The sequence below is a fragment of the Eubalaena glacialis genome, chromosome 1 (genome assembly GCF_028564815.1).
Source record: "Eubalaena glacialis isolate mEubGla1 chromosome 1, mEubGla1.1.hap2.+ XY, whole genome shotgun sequence".
NCBI classification, from domain to species: Eukaryota; Metazoa; Chordata; class Mammalia; order Artiodactyla; family Balaenidae; genus Eubalaena; species Eubalaena glacialis.
The window spans coordinates 61,955,338-61,969,849 of NC_083716.1; the positions used below are offsets into that span (position 1 = coordinate 61,955,338).

At 39.4% G+C, this 14,512-nt stretch overlaps 1 protein-coding gene across 4 annotated transcripts in view; it reads left to right on the top strand.

Annotated features, from left to right (window-relative positions):
* The window catches only part of ECD (ecdysoneless cell cycle regulator), a 42,656-nt gene that overhangs the window by 13,577 nt on the left and 14,567 nt on the right, over window positions 1–14,512 (top strand). For 2 of the 4 annotated variants that reach the window (XM_061180873.1, XM_061180880.1), the window contains exons 10-14: window positions 7,990–8,096; window positions 8,227–8,410; window positions 9,394–9,461; window positions 10,650–10,864; window positions 12,975–13,181. In XM_061180873.1, the coding sequence (XP_061036856.1) occupies window positions 7,990–8,096; window positions 8,227–8,410; window positions 9,394–9,461; window positions 10,650–10,864; window positions 12,975–13,181 (781 nt within the window). Of the gene's footprint in view, window positions 1–7,989; window positions 8,097–8,226; window positions 8,411–9,393; window positions 9,462–10,649; window positions 10,865–12,974; window positions 13,256–13,313; window positions 13,428–14,512 lie in introns of those variants that run through there. The other 2 variants (XM_061180899.1, XM_061180889.1) reach the window with 2 other exon arrangements.

The following is a 14,512-nucleotide window of genomic DNA, read 5'->3' on the forward strand; positions in this document are numbered from 1 at the left end:
TGAAGGAGCGGGGGTTGGGGAGAGGAAGTGTTGTTACAGAAGTTTGCTGGCACTGGCAGCCGTCACCACCATCACCACCATCACCACCATCACCACCATCACCACCATCACCGTCGTCGTCGTCGTCGTCATCATCATCATCATCATCATCATCATCATCATCATCATCATCATCATATAATGGTTAACGTTTATTGAGTACTTACAAAGCATAGGCCACTAACTTGTTTAATCCACCTTAAAGCCCTATGAAATAGGTACAATTATTATTTTCCCTATTTACAGCTCAGAAGCCGAGGCCAAAAGAGATTAAATAATTTGCCAAAGGTTACACAGCTAATAAGTGACAGACCTAGGATTTGAACTCAGGCAGTCTGGTATTGAGCCATGTGCTTAATTCCTATGGGAGTTCTGGGCTGTGTTTAGATTTTTTAGGTGGATCTGAAACGCAGGATGAAGCAGGCATTCACCTTCCAAATCAAATCTCATTCTAACCTGCCGTACATTTTCTGGGGGAGGGAAGAAATGAACACAGGGTTGGAAGGAAATGGCTCCCCTTTAAAATTTGATAAAGTTGAGTTTCAGTTCTGGTAATGGTGGAGTAACATATCAGAATAACCCCATGCTAATTACAATGATAAACCCTGGGCAGAATATAAAAAACAGTTATTTGAAGACAGTGGAGAACAACAAAAGCAGGCAAAAATCAGAGGGAATAGGACCATTGAAAGAAGAAAATCACATTTGTCTGACTTGTCCCTTGAGGGTACTTCTAGTCAGTGTGGCTCAAGGAAATTGGAGCTCCTGCAGAAGGTCTTATTGGGCTGAGGAATCAAAGGTCAGAATTTGAATATTGGAAAAAATTCAGTTTATGTTTGGAAAATTGAATTTGAGATACTTAAAGCTATTAAATAACATGAAAGAAATAACTTTGTATATGTTATGGTTAAAAAGGTCCTGAGTTGTGTGTGGGTGTGTTTTTTGTTTTGTCATTGGGCTTTTTTTTTTTTTTTTTTGTCAAACCAGTCTGGTTTTGAACCCCAGTCATTTTGCCAGCATCTCAAACATCACATATTTGTGTAATAAAATGTTCTTTGAAGACTGCATGAAGCAAAGTTGATGCTGAGAGAACTCTAACCTCAGTGTCTGTGAGGTGGTAATGACTTTACAGCAGTCTTTACTCTTAAGTGTCTAGGGGTGCCTTTGTCCCATTCCCATCAGTTTTATGTCAGTAATTGGAAAAGAGGATGCCTTCCTAGGGTATCCTTTAAGAAAACTTGGGAAAGAAAGCAAAGGAGGTGGCCCTCATAGTTAGGAGAATCTCCCCCAGATGATCCCTGTCTCCTCTAGGAGACCACTCCCCTTGTTGAAAAGTGTTACCTTATAGTGTTAGGTTGAAGAGAAGTTAAGAAATAAGGGAGACTCATAATGTAGGAGAGTTAGGGCTTCTCCCACAAAATAAGATGGATTGATGGTTGGGTAGTTCTTTTTAAATATAATAAAGTTTTTTGTTGTTATAAAAGTAACATATTCATTCATTACAGCAAATACAGAAAGATGTAAGAAGGAAAAAATTTATATCATGAGTAAACCACTATTATTATTCCAATCTACTGCCTTCCAGGATTTTTTTCCCCATAACCAGTTGATTTTTTAAACATTTTTTATACTATATAGAAATCTTGTATCCTGTTCATAATTTTTATTCGTTATGATCTTACATTTTCCATGACCTTAAAAAGTTATGATAAGCATATTTTTAAATAACCACACAGCATTTTAGCAAATGGACCATAATTTACTTATTGCAAATAGCTTAAATATCCAACATTTTAATGAGTGTTGCAGGAGAGGCTCCCATTCACCAAACCAGGATAACTTCTAAACAGTTTGAAACCAAACTCACATCTGCCTCCAGACCTCTTCTTTACTTCCCAATGTCCTTTTTTATTAGCTGAATTAATATCATAGACTGTTTCCTACTGTCTTTTAATAGTACCACCATCCTCCTTATCACCCAGACCTCCTGGCTCTCCGTGGATCTTGTCCTTAGATCCTGTTTACTATTATCTTGTGTCTTGCATTCTTTTTTCTTACTGCCCAGCTAGCTACTCTACTTACTTAATTCTTGAACTATGGCTACACCTAAACTTGTTTCTCAACCTCTAGAGACTCTTCTCTTCCAATTCAACCATTAGAGCCAGGAGAATCTGCTTGAAGTATGTCTTTAATCATGTTACTCCCCTTTCCTAAAAATTGTTAGAGCTTGTTGTAATAGTGAAAAATTACAAACAATCTAAGTGTCCTTCAATAGTAGATAAATGAATTGCAGTGTATTTACATGATGGCCTACTATCCATTAGTTAACCAGAGATTAGCTAAATATCCATAAATCTAATTCAGAATTTCTCAACCTTGACACTGTTGACACTTTGGACCAGATAATTCTTTGCTGTGGGGGACTGTCCTGTGCATTAGTATAAGATGAAGCAACATCCCTGGCCTCTACCCAGTAAATCCCAGTGGGACTGGCTCCCCTCTCCCCACCAATTGTGACAACCAAAAATGTCACCAGACATTGCCAGATTGTCCCCAGTTGAGAACCATTGGTCTAAATGAATAGATTTCAGAAACATAATGTTGAGGGAAAAAAGCAAGTTGTAAATTTGTAAAATACGGGTGCTATGCGTATAAATTGTAAAAATACACAAAATATCATGTATTATGTATAGATACATGTATCTATATTCACTCAATAAATATTTATTATCTTCTATGTGCCAGGCCCTATTCCAGGCACTGGGAATACAGCAAGTGAACCCAAAGTCTCCCTGCCCTTATGGAGCTTATATACGAGTGTAGGAGAAAGACAGTAAACCATTATATGATGTCAGATGGTAATGAGTACTTTGAAGAAAAAGCAGTGTTTGGGGAGAGAGATATAAGGGCTGCTCTTCTAGATAGGTTGGCCAAGGAGTTTTTCTTTCAGAAGAGATCTAGGGAAGTGAGGGAATGAGGCAGACAGGTATTTGAGGGAATAACATTTCAGGTAAAGAGAACAAAACAGTAAATACAACAAATAGTACACACACTCTCTCTCTGTCTCTGTCTCTATCTCTGTCTCTCTGTCTCTCTCTCTCTCACACACACACTCAGTGGCCCAGAAGGATTCTTGTGAGAGCAATCATCTTTGGGCAGCAGAGAAATGGATTGGAACTGGGAGTGTTGATCATCAAAGGAAACTAACTATATCTATCATATTTTTTTGTAAGTACACGCACATATTACTAGTTTGGTTTTTATGTTAAATGTATAAATGTAATCATATAATTAGACTAGAGATAAGTATAACAATATTATAATTCTGGGTGGTAGAGATATGGGCATTTATTGTATTACCTTTTCAACTTGTCTATATTATTTAAATCTCATAAAACAAAAATTAAAAATAACAAAGAAGCCATCAGTGATCACCCACTCCTTATTTCATTGAGTCTAAACTTAGCCATTTCACGCTCACTGTGCTGTCATCCCAGCCCATCTGTTCAGCCTCGGATTCCACCCTTAAGCCAAACTGAACCCCATTTGCTCTCTGAACATGTTCCTCACTTCCCTGCCTCTATACAAATGCTCATTTTTCCCCTTGCATAGTTTCTCTACCCTATCTTACCTGTCAAAATCCTCTTGATTCTTTAAGGCCTAACTCAACTTCTTCCATTATCTCTCTTTTTTTTTAAACTTCTCTGCCTCCACCCCAATGAATGTAATTACCTTCTCCTATGACTCTTTTTTTTGTTTGTTTGTTTTTATTTGTTTTTATTTTTGGCTGTGGTGGGTCTTCGTTGCTGTGCGCGGGCTTTCTCTAGTTGCGGCAAGCGGGGGCTACTCTTTGTTGCGGTGCATGGGCTTCTCATTGTCGTGGCTTCTCTTGTTGTGGAGCACAGGCTCTAGATGCGTGGGCTTCAGTAGTTGTAGCACTCAGACTCAGTAGTTATTGGCAGGTAGGCTCAGTAGTTGTGGCTTGCGGGCTCTAGAGCGCAGGCTTAGTAGTTGTGGCGCACGGGCTTAGTTGCTCCGCAGCATGTGGGATTTTCCTGGGCCAGGGATCGAACCCGTGTCCCCTTCATTGGCTGGCAGACTCTTAACCACTGCGCCACCAGGGAAGCCCTCCTATGATTCTTTGTATTGATAGCATTTGGTATTCCTCTATGACTTTATATGTTTGTAATTTATTATGATTATTTGTATATTTCTTTTCTCTCTCCTAGTAATATTTACATATTATGGAGCAGGGATAGTTTCCTGTTACCCACATGAGTTAGCAAGGTGTGCAAATGTTTATTAAATGAATGCAAGTCCATTATATAACTTGATTTGCTCCATTATAAATAGTTCAGACAGGGTTCCATGAACTTATATAACAAATCACATCACCATCATAAAATAACTCACTCATCATATAAATAAACTCTGTGTGTATTTCATTACCAGTTTATAGTAGGAGGAGCACAAAATAGTATCAGAAGACTTGATTTCAAGCCTTTGCTCTGTTCAACTAAATGACCTTGCAAAACTTATAGAAATTCACTGGGCTCCGGTTTTCTCATTTGTAAAACAGGATTATTACCTCCTTATAATAGTAATTAGAAGGCTAAATGAGAAAGTGTATGTGAGGACTTCCCTGGTGGTGCAGTGGTTAAGAATCCGCCTGCCAATATAGGGGACGTGGGTTCGAGGCCTGGTCTGGGAAGATCCCACCTGCCATGGAGCAACTAAGTCCGTGTGCCACAACTACTGAGCCTGTACTCTAGAGCCCGTGAGCCACAACTACTGAGCCCACGGGCCACAATTACTGAAGCCTGCGCATCTACAGCCCGTGCTCCGCGACAAGAGAAGCCACCACAATTAGAAGCCCGTGCACCGCAGCGAAGAGTAGCCCCCGCTCGCCGCAACTAGAGAAAGCCCGTGCACAGCAGCAAAGACCCAACACAGCCAATCAATCAATCAATCAATTTAATAATAGAAAAGAAAATGTATTTGAAGTACTAGCCTAGCATTTAATATATGATAGATTAATTTTTTGTTTTGTTTTGTTTATTTTTTGGCTGCGTTGGGTCTTTGCTGCTGCGCGCGGGCTTTCTCCAGTTGCGGCGAGCGGGGGCTACTCTTCCTTGCGGTGCGCGGGCTTCTCATTGCGGTGGCTTCTCTTGTTGTGGAGCACAGGTTCTAGGCGCACGGGCTTCAGTAGTCATGGCACACGGGCTCAGTAGTTGTGGCTTGCGGACTCTAGAGTGCAGCCTCAGTAGTTGTGGTGCACAGGCTTAGTTGCTCCGCGGCATGTGGGATCTTCCCGGACCAGGGATCGAACCCATGTACCCTGCATTGGCAGGCGGATTCTTAACCACTGCGCCACCAGGGAAACCCTGACAGATTAATTTTTGTTCATACTTTATGCATACTAGATTAATTTTTGTTCATATTTTCTTCTGGATTTTCTTTTCCTCGTATATATGATATATATAAATCGAAAGAGTGATACTAAATCAACAGCTTCATGATAGTGTTCCATGGAGCCTGCTGCAGATCCAAAGGGGAAGGCAGAATGGGCAGGTCTCCGAGCCTCCAGCCTCCATTTCAATCAAAGCCGTCTTTCAGGGTTTTTTTTTAGCTTTACTGAGGTGTAATTGACAAAATTACAAAATTATAAGATATTTAAAGTATCATCGTAGTGATTTGATATACCTATTCATTATGGAAAGATCCCCACCACTGAGTTAATTAATAGATTCATCACCTCACATATTTATTTATTTATTTATTATTATTATTTTTTTTGGCTGCATTGGATCTTCGTTGCTGTGCGCGGGCTTTCTCTAGTTGCGGCGAGTGGGGACTACTCTTTGTTGCGGTGTGCGAGCTTCTCATTACGGTGGCTTCTCTTGTTGTGGAGCACGGGCTCTAGGCGCACGGGCTTCAGTAGTTGTGGCTCACAGGCTCAGTGGTTGTGGCTCGCAGGCTCTAAGGCACAGGCTCAGTAGTTGTGGCACACAGGCTTAGTTGCTCCGTGGCATGTGGGATCTTCCCAGACCAGGGCTCAAACCCATGTCCCCTGAGCTGGCAGGTGGATTCTTACTGTGCCACCAGGGAAGCCCCACATATTTATTTTTTGTGTATGTATGTGAGAATAATTTTTACTCTCTTAGCAGATTTCAATTATGTAATACTGTGTTATCAACTCTAGTAACCGTGTTTTACATTAGATCCTGTGACTGTATTTATCTTACAGCTGAAAGTTTGTGTCCTTTTACCAGCCTCTGCTTATTTCCCTCACCCCCTAGTCCCTGACAACCACTTTTTTATTCTGTTTCCATGAGTCTGACTTTCTTTTTAGATTCCACATGTAAGTGATACCATGCAGTATTTTACTTTCTCTGTCTAGCTTATTGCATTTAGCATAATGCCTTTAGGGTATATCCATGTTGTTGCAAATGGCAGGATTTCTTTCTTTCTCATGGCTGAATAATATTTCATTGTGTGTATGTATATCACTATCTGTCTATTTATTCCACATCTTTAACCATTTATCTGTTGATGGACACTTAAGTTGTTTCCAATCTTAGTTATTGTGAATAATGCTGCAGGGAACACGGGTGTGCAGACATCTCTTTGAGATCCTGTTTTCATTTTCTTTGGATAAATACCCAGAAGTGGGATTGCTGGGTCATATGGTAGCTGTATTTTTAATTTTTTGAGGAACCTCCATACTGTATTCCATAGTGGCTGTATCAGTTTGCATTCCCACCAACAGTGCACAAGGGTTCCCTTTTCTCCACATTCTTTCTTTTTTTTGGCCGCACCACGTGGCATGTGGGATCTTCCCCGACCAGGGATCTAACCTGTGCCCCCTGCATTGGGAGCGTGGAATCTTAACCACGGGACCACCAGGGAGTCCCCTTTTCTCCACATTCTTGCCAACACGTGATCTCTCTTGTCTTTTTGATGATAGCCATTCTGACAGGTGTGAAGTGGTATCTCATTGTGGTTTTTATTTGCATTTCCCTGATGATTAGTTGATGTTGATCACCTTTTCTTGTCTTGTATGTCTTCTTTGGAAAAATGTCTATTCAGTTCCTCTGCCTATTTTTTTTTTTTTAATTTTTTTAATTTTTTTAATGCTATTCTTGTCTGCTTACATTCTTTTTATGTATGTATGTATGTATGTATGTATGGCTGTGTTGGGTCTTCGTTTCTGTGCGAGGGCTTTCTCTAGTTGTGGCAAGCGGGGGCCACTCTTCATCGCAGTGCGGGGGCCACTCTTCATCGCGGTGCGCGGGCCTCTCACTATCGCGGCCCCTCGTTGCCGAGCACAGGCTCCAGACGCGCAGGCTCAGTAATTGTGGCTTACGGGCCGAGTTGCTCCGCGGCATGTGGGATCTTCCCAGACCAGGGCTCGAACCCGCGTCCCCTGCATTGGCAGGCAGATTCTCAACCACTGCGCCACCAGGGAAGCCCCCTCTGCCTATTTTTAAATCAGATTGCTTGGGGTTTTTTTTGCTGTTATGAATTCTTTATATATTTTGGATATTAACCCTGTATCATATGTACGGTTAGCGAATATTTTCTCCCATTCTGTAGGTTGCCTTTTCATTTTGTTGATGATTTCTTTTCCTGTACAAAGCAGTTTTTCTTTTTCTTTGGCTGCATCACCCAGCTTGTGGGATCTTAGTTCCCTGATCAGGGATTGAACCCGGGGCAGCGAAAGTGCCAAGTCCAACCACTGGACCACCAGGGAACTCCTCAGAGCAGTTTTTCTTTGAGCACTTTTATATTTTAGAGTTTCTGGTGAAATTTTGAGAAAAAGGATTCTGTGTCCTAAACAAATGTTTAAAAACAAATTAAACTAGATAATCCCTTCCAACTTTAAAATACTCTGTTTTCGTGATTATTATTCTAAGCTCTCATTAAATACCCATGTCTGATTTTTTATAGCTCTCATGCTATGAGCCCAGGTGAAGAAATCTTAACGTTATTACAGATAATACCATTTGATATAGAAGAGCTTAAGAAAGAAGAAGCTAATCTTCCCCCAGAAGATGGTAAGTGATGGACCAGGATAGAGCAGAGGGGTTAGAAAGAATTGAAACATTCCACTAAGTCTCAGAGGGTCCTTTCCTGAGAATACCTGTCATGTGAGTATAGTATGGCAGTATCATGCTTCTTTTTCAGATGACCAGTGGTTAGATCTCTCACCAGATCAGCTGGACCAGCTGCTGGAGGAAGCTGCTGGTAAAAAAGAACCAGAGCCCGTTTCCAAGGGGCAGGAGGAGAACTATGACTTAACTCAAGTCTCAGAGAGCATGAAAGCTTTCATATCCAAAGTCTCAACCCACAAAGGAGCAGAGCTGCCTCGGTAATTTGTGTTAAAGTATAAATATCTAAATGGTTATAGCCTATATGTTGACATCATCCAGTCATTGCCAGTTCTCTCTCTCTTTTTTTTCCTTTTTCTTTGTTTAAATTTTTTTTTTTTTAATAAATGATTTTTACTGCTTTGTTTTCCTCTTTTGGTGCCTAGTACTATGATAACTTACTCATCTGGAGTCAGATTTCTAGTAACCTGATCCATTATGATCCTTGAAGTAAGCCAAAGAGACCACTCAGCAGATGTAAAGGCCACCACCCCAGAGCTGTGCAGGGCAACCGTGTACTTTATTCTTTACACTTTTACTCAGAATTTTATGGACTCCTAACTTCTAGCTCTCATCAAGCTCAGACTTCTGATCTCCCACCCTCAAGCAGATTGGAAGCTTCAAACTCAAAAGAGAAGGATAAAAGTGTTTATCAGAGGAAGAAATAATAACAGAAAAAATGAGATGTTACGTTTGGCAAGTAATAGGGAAAAAAGGTAGAATTGTTACTTGCACAGCAAATATATCTTCATTAATGTTGATGCTCATTAGCCTCATGAGAAGATTAAAGTTTATGTTTAGTATTCTCTCTTTAAGAAAGCAGAGATAAGGGAAGGTTTGTTCTTACTTATTTTTTAAGACTTGGTTCTTTAAAAGGTAAACTTTATTTAAATGAACTTGGATAAATAACTTCTGCTAATGTTAGATATATCTTATGGGAGATGGAGGGTGGGTAGATCCCTAAATCAGCGTAAATTAAATGTGCATAATCAAAGTGCAATTTTTACTTTTATTTCATCAATCTTTCCCATTTCTGTTGCCCTATCAGTAAGCATAATGATTTTTAAAATTTAAACTACAATTTTCCGTGCTGTGCCTCTTTTGAGAGTATATCTCTGGAGTCTTCCTAAGAATGGCACCAGTTTAGAAAAAGTTTCAAAGAGTTTTGTTTGGGATAAATTGTCTTTTTCCTTTAATCTTACAGAGAACATTCTGAGACTCCAGTCACTTTTGATGCAGATTCTTTTCTGAATTATTTTGATAAGATCTTAGGTGAGTTACAGTGTGATGTTTATTTTCATTTTGCAAGTGTAAGTAGTATAGCAATTGCTAGAGCATTGGAGCATTGGCTCTCATTTGCTTTTTTTTTTTTAAATAATTTTGAGTTGCTTTCAACCATTAATTATTGCCCTATTGAATGATTTTGCGGAGGATGCCTTGCTTAGTGCCTGACATAGTAGCTGTTCATTAAATCTTTGTTGAATGAATGAATGCTGTGTGTTTAGATAGGGTTTTACATGGGGTCCCGTATTACACTGTATTTTTCTCTTTTAGACATACTGCACTTATACACTAATAATAAAAACACAAATAGCCCAATTTAAAAAAAATCAACAAAGAATATAAACAGGCAGTGCCTTGAAGAATAAATATAATCGATAGATATTTGAAAATAGTTAACTGTTTCTAGTAAGCAAGTAAATACACAATAAAAATAAGAACTTTTTTTTTGCCCATCATATTGGCAAAAATTTAAAAGATTGATAATAACCAGTTTTCTGAAGGGTTGGAGAAATGAGCACTGTCAAACTGTGGGAGTAGAAGTGTAAGTTGTCTTTTCTCAAGGCAGTTTGATGCTCCAGAATGTTCATAAACTTTGACTTAGCTATTTCACTTCCAGGAATTTAATTTATGAAAAAGTTATATATGCTAAGATGGTGATTGCAACATTGTAGTAGCAAAAATTGGATTATAGTTCAGTTTTACAAAAAAAAAACGTAGAAAAGCAAACCATAGTTCAATATGTATATATATAACAAATGTGTTTTATATATATGTACATATACACACACACAGAATTGCATAAATAAAGGTCTGGGTACCCACTGAACTGTGAAAAGATGTTTAACTCTGGGAAGAGAGTGAAATGTGAGACAATTCTACATAACTTGAATGTTTACATCAAAATATATTCATGGATTATGTAGTTTTTAAATTTTTTAAGTAAAAAATTTTAATTAATTGAATTCACATTAAAAAGAAAAAGCTGAATCTTTCAGCTCAGCCTGTGTACTTTTCTGCAAATGTTTGCCAGCAGTACCATTTTCTGGAGGGGATTTTTCTGAAGTAGTTTGCCTAATATTCGCTCTTTTTTGCAGATAACATTCTAATTCTTTTGAGATGTGTAATCACTCCAAAAAAATTTAATGAGTGGCTCTTTCTGTGTTGGGGTCTATGTAGGTTCAAGGCCCCATGACTCAGACTCTGATGATCTGGATGAGGAAGACTCTGAATGTTTAGATAGTGATGATGACTTGGATCTTGAGACACAGGAGCCTGGGGAAGAAGCATCTGTAAAAGGAACTCTTGATGATCTCAAGTCATACATGGCCCAGATGGACCAGGAACTCGCACATACCAGCATTGGCAAAAGTTTCACCACCCAGAAGCAAATGGTATGTGTGTGTTTAACCTCTTTCCCTTTTGAGTCTAGGACAAAGGATAGCTAAAACCATATTTTATCTTAGTTTTTCTTTTCTTTTTTTCTATTTGATTCATGATACTTTTCTGTGATGAATTTTTTAATTTGAATAAATAAGAATGCTAATTTTTTCCTAACACTGGTAGGCTCACAGATTATTAATTTTCTTAAACATAAGCTTGACTATATTACTTATTCTATGTTATCTATCAGGATTTTTTTAAAAAGTCATGTGATATGTTCAAATTAGTATGTGGTTGCATACTCCTACTAATAGCTTAAATTCATTTTAAAAAAAGAGAAAGGATATTAAATATCCAAGTAATTTTCAAGTCTTAATAGTGTTTGTTTTATATGTTTCCCTTATTTAGAGCCAAATTTAGAATTCATCTTCCACTCATGTTTTTATCCTAGTTTTTATACCAGCACTATCTAACCACAGATAGAAAGAGAATGGACCCTGAAGTCTCATGGGCTGGGTTTGAAATCGAGCTCAGCTGTCCACTGTGAATGTATCCATTAACCAATAATCTTCATGTCATAGAATGAACATGAGAGCCAAATGAGACAACAGTAGAACCCATAATGAGCCCTTAATTAATGTCATTCCCCTTACTTTGATCATCTTAACCACATTTAAAACTAATCACTTTCAGTATTGCCAAAACCTACTAGAAACCATACATTAGGTTTTTTGTTTTTTTTTTTTAAGGAATTCCTTTATTTTTATTATTTATTTATTTATTTATATTTATTTTTGGCTGTGTTGGGTCCTCGTTTCTGTGCAAGGACCTTCTCTAGTTGTGGCAAGCGGGGGCCACTCTTCATCGTGGTGCACAGGCCTCTCACCGTCGCGGCCTCTCACTATCGCGGCCTCTCTTGTTGCTGCAGAGCACAAGCTCCAGACTCGCAGGTTCAGTAGCTGTGGCTCACGGACCCAGTTGCTCCGCGGCATGTGGGATCCTCCCAGACCAGGGCTCGAACCCGTGTCCCCTGCATTGGCAGGCAGATTCTCAACCACTGCGCCACCAGGGAAGCCCCATACATTAGGTTTTAATGTGAATATGAACCACCTGAAGATCTTGTTAAACTATAGATTTTGGTTAAGTATGTCTAGGGTGGGCCTGAGATTTTACATTTCTAATAAGTTCCCAAGTGATGGATGTGCTGCTGGTCCAGGGACCACACTTTGGGTAGCAAAGATATAAAAATCTACAGATCAAGCTGCAATCTCTCAAATTCTTTCCTCAGCCTTTGAAATCAGAGGCTCAAGTACCAATTCACAGTCTCTGTGGTTGGATCCCACAAGGCCCCAGGTTTTTATTTTGTTTTCTCATTGGGGTGGGGGTTGTGGGTAGGGAAGAAATCTCACTTCTTTCATGTAGAGAAAATTTAGATTCTTTTTTTGTTTGTTTAATTTTTTAAAAAATTAATTAATTTATTTTTTATTTTATGGCTGTGTTGGGTCTTCATTTCTGTGCGAGGGCTTTCTCTAGTTGTGGCAAGCGGGGGCCACTCTTCATCACGGTGCGCGGGCCTCTTACTATCGCGGCCTCTCTTGTTGCGGAGCACAGGCTCCAGACGCGCAGGCTCAGTAATTGTGGCTCACGGGCCCAGTTGCTCCGCGGCATGTGGGATCTTCCCAGACCAGGGCTCGAACCCGTGTCCCCTGCATTGGCAGGCAGATTCTCAACCACTGCGCCACCAGGGAAGCCCTAGATTCTTTTTTTTTAATGTTCATTTTTCTGTTTATTTCTTTTAAAACTCTTAGGCAAGCTATAAAGTTACCTCCTTAACTCTGGTTATCTCCCTTGGGCTATTTCAAAATCGGGAAGAAATCCATTTAATTTGCAGAAACTTATCCTAGGAAGAAGTGTGTTTTAATCTTCAGAACCAAATTTTAATATGTGTGTTAAATTACATAGTTGATTATTAGACTTCATTTTTATTTTCTATCAAGAAGGGAATTTCCTTTCTAATATGGAAATCAATTTTACATGGTTGCTTATTTAGCTTTTTAATGTAACTACCATCCAACCTAATAGCATATTGTACCATGATTTTCTTTTCCCTCCATGAACAAGGAGCCTCTATCCCAGACTGCCAGTAACAATTCAGAGGAGGAAGATTCTGGTGCAGGAGGATCTGTTATGACACCGGTGGATGTAGACCTGAACCTGGTTTCAAACGTACTGCAATCCTATAGTTCCCAAGCTGGACTGGCAGGACCTGCTTCCAACCTTTTACAAAGCATGGGTGTGCAGCTGCCTGACAGCGCTGATCACAGACCCGTAAGTAAGCCAACAAAAGATTAGCCAGCAAACCTAGCCTCTGTTGTTTCTTCTTAAATAAATATTGAGTCTGACTATGCTCATTTCTAGTTTTGATTCCACATTAGTAAAAGTGTTTTCTTCATTTTCAAGTTCACAGATTAACTTCTCCTCTATGAGCCCCAAATGTTGCCCTCTCTGCACAAGTCTTTGTGATCTCAACTCTGGGATGCACACAAGGTTTTGAAATCAGCAGAAGAGAGAGAATCAAGCCCTTGAGATAAGATGTACACTCCATGTTTAGAACATTAAGTTTATCGAGAATTAAATATTGGGTAGAGGAAGGAAGGTAGATAGGCAAACATAAGGAATGAATGAGTTGCTTTTTTATTCCAGTTACCAATGACCTTGAGTCAGTCTCCCTCTGGTGTCCAATAATTTTAGCGTTTTACCTGTTTTTGCTATTCTTCTTCATGGACCCATTGGGTTCTTTTTATCCTTAGCACCTTCGTGATTCATTGCCACATAAATATTCTCCAGCCAGGTGAGCCCTGCACCAAAGTTTCTTTTATTTATCTGCCATTTTTCAGTACCCCAACCCTGCCCTCTTTTGCCTGTGCTTTCAGTTGTCCTTGGAGTTCTAAGAAGCAAAGCCCTCTTCCCACTCACTGCTGGGAAACAGAGTTCAATGTTGCCGCTCCTCCTATTAGCCATTCTCATTTTTTCTTTTCCAACACAACACATTAATCCAAAAGTAAACACTTACTCCATGGTAAGTTTGAGAAACTCATAACCAGGAATCCTGCACACTCCCCTTTTTATCAGTATTTTCAGATTCCCCAGTCTGAAAATACTGTGTACACATGTGCTCACAAACACACCCACAAAGAGATAGAAAACATTGGGAGACGGTAATACACATGGACCCTGAACTGTTTTCTTCTAACTGCAAGATATGAAGAAATCTCAGGACCTCTCTTTCGAGAGTGCTTTTCTCTTCTACATGCTAGGTTCAGCCCAGGTCAGGGCAAGCTGCCAATCTAACAGGACAATCAAGTCCCATCACGTATTATCCCTCAACATTTCCTGATGAAGGCAGTTTGATTTCCCCAAAGCAATGATGTTTTTGCTGGCAATGGTGAGAGTAACAACCTTTTGGGATCAAAAGGAAATTCAGTTGCTTCAATCTTTCTAGTTCTAGAATCTCTTTTACTTAGTCCTGTGGGACTTGGATGTGTGAATAATCTTAGGGTCTCTGGCACTTGTGTCTTTAATCACTAGTTAGTTGCCTAAAAGTACCTGAAGATAAGACTCTTTCCCCAGCCATTCCTCTTTTCAAACGGCCCTCTAAC